General features: G+C 40.4%; 1 protein-coding gene across 1 annotated transcript in view; it reads right to left on the minus strand.

The window, feature by feature from the left end:
* LOC104168697 (glutathione S-transferase 3-like) overlaps positions 1-3,438 on the minus strand; it is a gene marked incomplete at its 3' end in the record, with an annotated part of 4,535 nt that extends 1,097 nt beyond the window's left edge. The window contains exons 1-3 of the mRNA XM_009709369.1: positions 3,337-3,438; positions 1,743-1,794; positions 847-979 (exon numbers count right to left, since the gene is read on the minus strand). Coding sequence (XP_009707671.1) covers positions 847-979; positions 1,743-1,794; positions 3,337-3,423 — 272 coding nt within the window. The remainder of the gene's footprint in view (positions 1-846; positions 980-1,742; positions 1,795-3,336) is intronic.
* Between the last annotated feature and the right edge of the window lie 2,096 nt (positions 3,439-5,534).

The following is a 5,534-nucleotide window of genomic DNA, read 5'->3' on the forward strand; positions in this document are numbered from 1 at the left end:
AATCTAAAACTCCATGGAAGAGAATTCTGTTTGAAGGAAGAGGTATGCAAGGAATGCAACCGACAGGAAATGATGGCTTATTAAGAACACAAAGAAGTGAATAAGCTATGAGGGAGGCTCCTGTCTGGATATTCGTTCTTTTTGTTACTCCCCTGAACCTGCTTCAGCCAATTCTTCCAACCATTTGCACCGTTTGATGGTGGGTTATTGTAAAGTATCTATTAAAGTTAGATGCTATACTAGTTGAACTTTAGTTTTCCTTCTTTTGTAAATCAATAGGAAATGGAGATTTAAAGGCTATATATTGAGATAGCCCAATCACATTTTTTTTCCTTCACACAGACACAACATCAAGATCTGGATTTAATTTCACATGAAACTAGAAGTTTTTCAACAGCTTTTAGCTGTTCTTTCCCCAACTCCCAAAGACCTAAACCATGCACTTCTTTTACCGCGCTGTGGAACATCACGCAATCACAGATAACATCAATGACAGATCTTATTTTGCAATCAAAAGTTAAAAACTAACCGCTGCTTTCCAAAAAGTTTTCAGTTTACAAAAGCAGTTCAACATTTACGTGCCAGTCACCTCTCGAATACCTGTGTCAAGCTGTATTAATCTTTTACTAAAGCACAATAAAACCCTGTCTCAAGTATTTTTATGTAAAAATAATCGAATTAGAACAAACCAGTTGGCTTGCATCTAACAATCGCCTGTCAGGCTCACTGCAAGGTGCGTGTTACCGAGGCAGACAGGTGATTCTCTGGGTGTGCAAGTATGCAATTAATTCTAGATGTATCTAAGCTACTGTAATAAATTCAAGAAGAGTAGTACTGTTACAGTACAGGGCTCTCTCCTTCAGGTCCTTCCCATAGAGGTTGTACTTCGCTGCTATGTAGTTGAGGATGGCTCTGGTCTGCACCATCTTCATCCCATCGATCTCCACCATGGGCACTTGCTGAAACAGCAGGGATCCATCTAAAGGGAAAGACACACATTGTTCTACTGGACCCAGTAACTCCGCATCAGATTTCTTGCTGTCTTCATATCGTTACTTTTATGGTGTGCTTGCTGTGGGTAGTCATTATATTAAACTGGAGTTCTTCCATGAAAACAATAAATTACAGTGGTGCAGACAACTTAAACTGCAGAACACAATTATTGTGGAGTAACATCCCTGCTTTAAGAAAATTTCACTGAAATTGCAGTCAGGACTCTGTACAGCAGCTTTTATGCTGAAACAGAAATGCGTTGGAGACAATCACACTAAACATATCAACTGAGTAAAAAGTGTCTAGTTCTAAATACATTTTTAAAATTCTGTTTCGTTATTTAAAATGCAGTTGAAGCAAATGTCAGATTCCCAAACTTCTCTCGTATAACCAGCATCTTAAGCTAAATCAGGACATTCAATGAAGTTTCAGGATACGTTTTTGCAAGTTACTGAAGCCCAGGATAAGTTTGTGGGACCAGGTGGGACACATAGACAAACAGAGAACAGAACAACCCAGAGGCCTGGGAAACTCTCAAGGTTGAAAAGATACTCAATTTTCAATTGCATCTGTCCACATATGGGACAAAAAGATCAGCCTCTGCAGCTGTTCACAGCTCTCAGTTTTACTCCCCTCTCTGCTGTGTGGATGAAAGTCCCACACAGTCTTCAAAGTCTTCTCCTCACACATCTTCTCTGAGACTAAGTAAAGTCTGGTCACAGTTTTCTTGAGGCTTCACGTGGACTCACCTTGCAGGAGCTTCTCATACTGCTCTCGGGTTTCCAAAAACTCTTCATCAAACTGACAGAAGAGAATGAGGAAGAAGAGGAAGTGAGTGTCTTTTCACATTTCTGGAACAGATAAACTTTTAAAGCATCATAAAAGGAAGAGAATGTACATCATGATTCCTTCCATTCCAGATATGGCTCTAAGGGAGAAAATGCCAAGGGCAGAAGCACTGGCAAAACCTCTTGGGTTGTCACATCTGAGAAACGCTGCTAAAGGCAACCCTAACAGAAAAACAGGCAATAAGAACTGGAGTGAGGATGGTTGGTTTGGTATTGAACAGGCAATTTAATGTGAAACAGTCAACAATACAGACTAGGCTGTCCTTAAAATGCCTTCTGGTATCTGGAAAAAAGCTCTGCTGTGGGATATTTTGATTTGGGAGCTAGACAGGAACAAATTCTTCGGAAGTTAAAACAATGCTTTTACAAAATAATGTAAAATTATTATGCCCAGCAAGAAGTTTTGTACAGAAGCATCTTTAGGATCCCTAAAGATGGATTACTCACTAGATGAGAAACAAAAAGATACAGAATTGCCTGTGATCAGAATGGTTTAGTTATATTCAATATGGTTGAGGATGGCTGGTCCAATCAGTGCTACTTATGGAGGAATTCAGTTCAAGATTAAGACACCAAAGTTAGACGTCTACATGTACGTGTTTGCATGTGCCATACATGTCTATAGTCAATATAGACCATGGAGAGTAGAAAACGATTGAGTTTACCAGTCCCTAGATGCCTACCCAGTTGTGTCTTCCGTAAGGCCTTAAAATACAGACTGGTGGTCTTTCTAAAAAAACTCATATTCCTTGGCTCAGTACAGGGGTAACCATACGAAGTGCAACAGCCTACTATAGAAAAGAGGACACTCGGAGCAACTACTAGTCCTTTCTGTCCTCAGACTGAATTATCAGTTTATCACCAAGACAGACAGCAAATGAATAAGTCACTTACATCCCATCAAAACAAAATTTATTTTAAAGTGGTGTCTTGCTTCTCTGGTTTACCCAAATATTTTTCTTCCTGCTCTGACATTTTTTATTTCCCTAGTCAGTTTGCTCACTTCACCCTGTTAAGCCTCATCTAAATGATGCAAGTAAGACAAAATGTATTTCGTGCTATAGCTTATTGTGGAGGATGCAGCCAGTGGAGTGAAAAATAAAAATCTGTGTGTGAGCACCCAACTGAAAACAGAAAGACTAGAGAAAAAAAATTTGTTGCTCTTTTACTTGGCACAGATAACACTTGTTATGCCAGGAACACATCTATCATTCAGCTCAACAGCTCTGGGTCAGTAATCAAATGCTTAATTAAGCATTACGCATTCTTGCATTAGGCAAGAAACTGGTTTACAGCATCATGGCTCAGAAGACATGTAACTTGAAGCCATTCTTTTGTGTGCCTAAAGTAAGAGTGTTTAATTATACTGAATAGCCGATGTTCATTTACTATTGTGTCTTGGGATGCCCTTTTCTTTTTTGGTTAATAACCTCTGATCTGCTTCAAAGACAAGCTTACCAATGTGCAGTTTAAAGTCAAAAACACTAAACCAAACCTCGACCCCAGCTGCAGCTAACAACCAGCGAATTGACTCCATCTTGCCTCTTCCATTAAAGTAGTAAAGTTTCGGTTTTCCAGCCATGACTTCAAACTTCCCGTTACCTAAAATAGTTATAAGAGATAATAAGTTTATAATGATACAAAAATTTGATGGCAGCTGGAATAACAGTTCACAGCTCACTCGCATGATAAAAATTTAAGCTAATTAAAATTTAAGTTAAAATGTTTTAAGTTAAAAACATTTCAGTAAAACTTGCAGTCTAAACTGATTTGGTTTTACTGCTGCACAGTCAAGTCACAGTATTTCATAGTCTTTTCATTCCCCTGAAATTCAGGAAAAGTAAGCATCACGTTGCTAAGCAGGAGATAACAGAAAAAAATAAAGTCCTGACTAAGGAAATCCTTACAACTTTCAGAAAATGCAAGTTTTAGCACTAGAGTTACTCAATCACCACTGAAAGCCAAGTTTCGATCAAAGGGGAGAAGCGGCAGTAGACAGGTTTTTCAAATCTGGCAGAGCTTATATCAAAGAATGCCAAAACTGTCTAAACATTAATTCTATGCATACTTAGGTGAAGTATGGGAACATATTTTCCAAGCCTCTCACTTTCCTTTCTAGCTGTGGTGATCCAAGGTAAGTATGTGATCCAGAATCGGTAGAAATTTCAAAAGAATGACCAGTTTCTTCTGTAATAATCCAGATTAAAATACAAGGATTCAGACCATTGCACTATTTATCCTCCTACTGGTCGCATTTCTTTCTATTAATAAACCTTGTTGCTAAGCAAAACTTTACAGACTTTTCAGTCGATCAAATACACCATGCTTTGCAAGCAGCATTTTAGTTCTTGAATGGCTCCATAAATGAGGCTATTAAGTGCTATTTTTCGAATAGACTAGTATTTAGAAAAAAGGAACTGGATTCCACTGTAGAGCCATAAGCCAAGGGAGAATCACATTGCATCATATCAGCATTTCATACGCAGAACTCTGTAAGAGCAACTCTTTGCTGCAACCCAGAGCTGTTTTCCCTCTGTAGGGAGATTTCTTGTCATTCCAATCCACAGTTCAAGTAACCCTGGAAAAGAGGCTGTTGGCATGCGAACAATAACCTCCAGTTCCCAATGTTGCAAGAAATCTTTTGTAAGTGGAGGGGAAAAGCGACCTTTGAAAGACCTTGAGCACACGGGCAACAAGCGATCTGCTTGTTAGCCAACAGGCATGAAAACAGAACACAAAATATGAGACTGCATCTGACCACAGGAATTCAAATGAGCCAGGCTATTTGGCCCTTCACGCCTACTTAGAGGCCTCCATTTCTTCTTAGGTAAGTCACTGGGAAAGAAAACATTGCTGAGTAGTAACTGTACTGCTAATAAATGTAACGGTGCATGAGAAAGAGAAAGAGACTAAAGAAAAGTATGTGTGAACTACATGAAAGAACAGAATGAAACAGGAGTTGCTTGTACTACAGCCAAATTCACGGAAGAAAAAAAAAGGAAAAGGCCATTTTTAACTTGAAGTTTAAAAAATTAAAGAAATGGAAGAGCCATTTTTCTTCAGTGCACCTTCCTAAGACAACTCCTAGCAGGCCAACCGATGCGTCACAGGATAATCAAGTCACTGCTGCCAAACACGCGTCAGTGCAGCAAAGGCACGTGGAAGGTGAAGACATGGTGGATGCTTGCCTTGAAGATACAGGGGGATCAACGAGCTTTGAAGCCAAGTGTAGCATGCTGGTTCCTAAGAGTGAGCCTGCCATGCAATATAGGAGGAGAAAGCCCAACGTGTGAGTGGAAATCTGACGGAAAGAGAGCACCTTGAGGACGGGCAAAGAGCTTTGTCCTTCCCCGCTCTTCTCACCAGAAGGAAAGGAGGGAAATGGTAATGTGCAGCCAGGAGCTGCAATCGCAGGTAGATTGCTGACCCTTCCCCTCAGCCTGGTGTCTCAACAGCAAAAGGGATTTTGGGAAAAAAGGATCTGAATTTACTCCCTTGTTGTGATTTATGAAGGCCGCCTGGGCTAACAGAGGGAAAAGTGGGAACACAAATATCTGTGCAAGGAGTCGTCACTCTCGTGCTACCCACACAGACCAGACCACCACCGGTGAAGGGGCCCCGGAGACCAGCTGTGCCTGGCACGTCCGGCAGATCCAAGACCCCAGGACCCGATCTTCCCTGCGTGCATTCAGC

The sequence above is a fragment of the Cariama cristata genome, unplaced genomic scaffold (assembly GCF_000690535.1).
Source record: "Cariama cristata isolate BGI_N322 unplaced genomic scaffold, ASM69053v1 scaffold7981, whole genome shotgun sequence".
Lineage (NCBI taxonomy): Eukaryota > Metazoa > Chordata > Aves > Cariamiformes > Cariamidae > Cariama > Cariama cristata.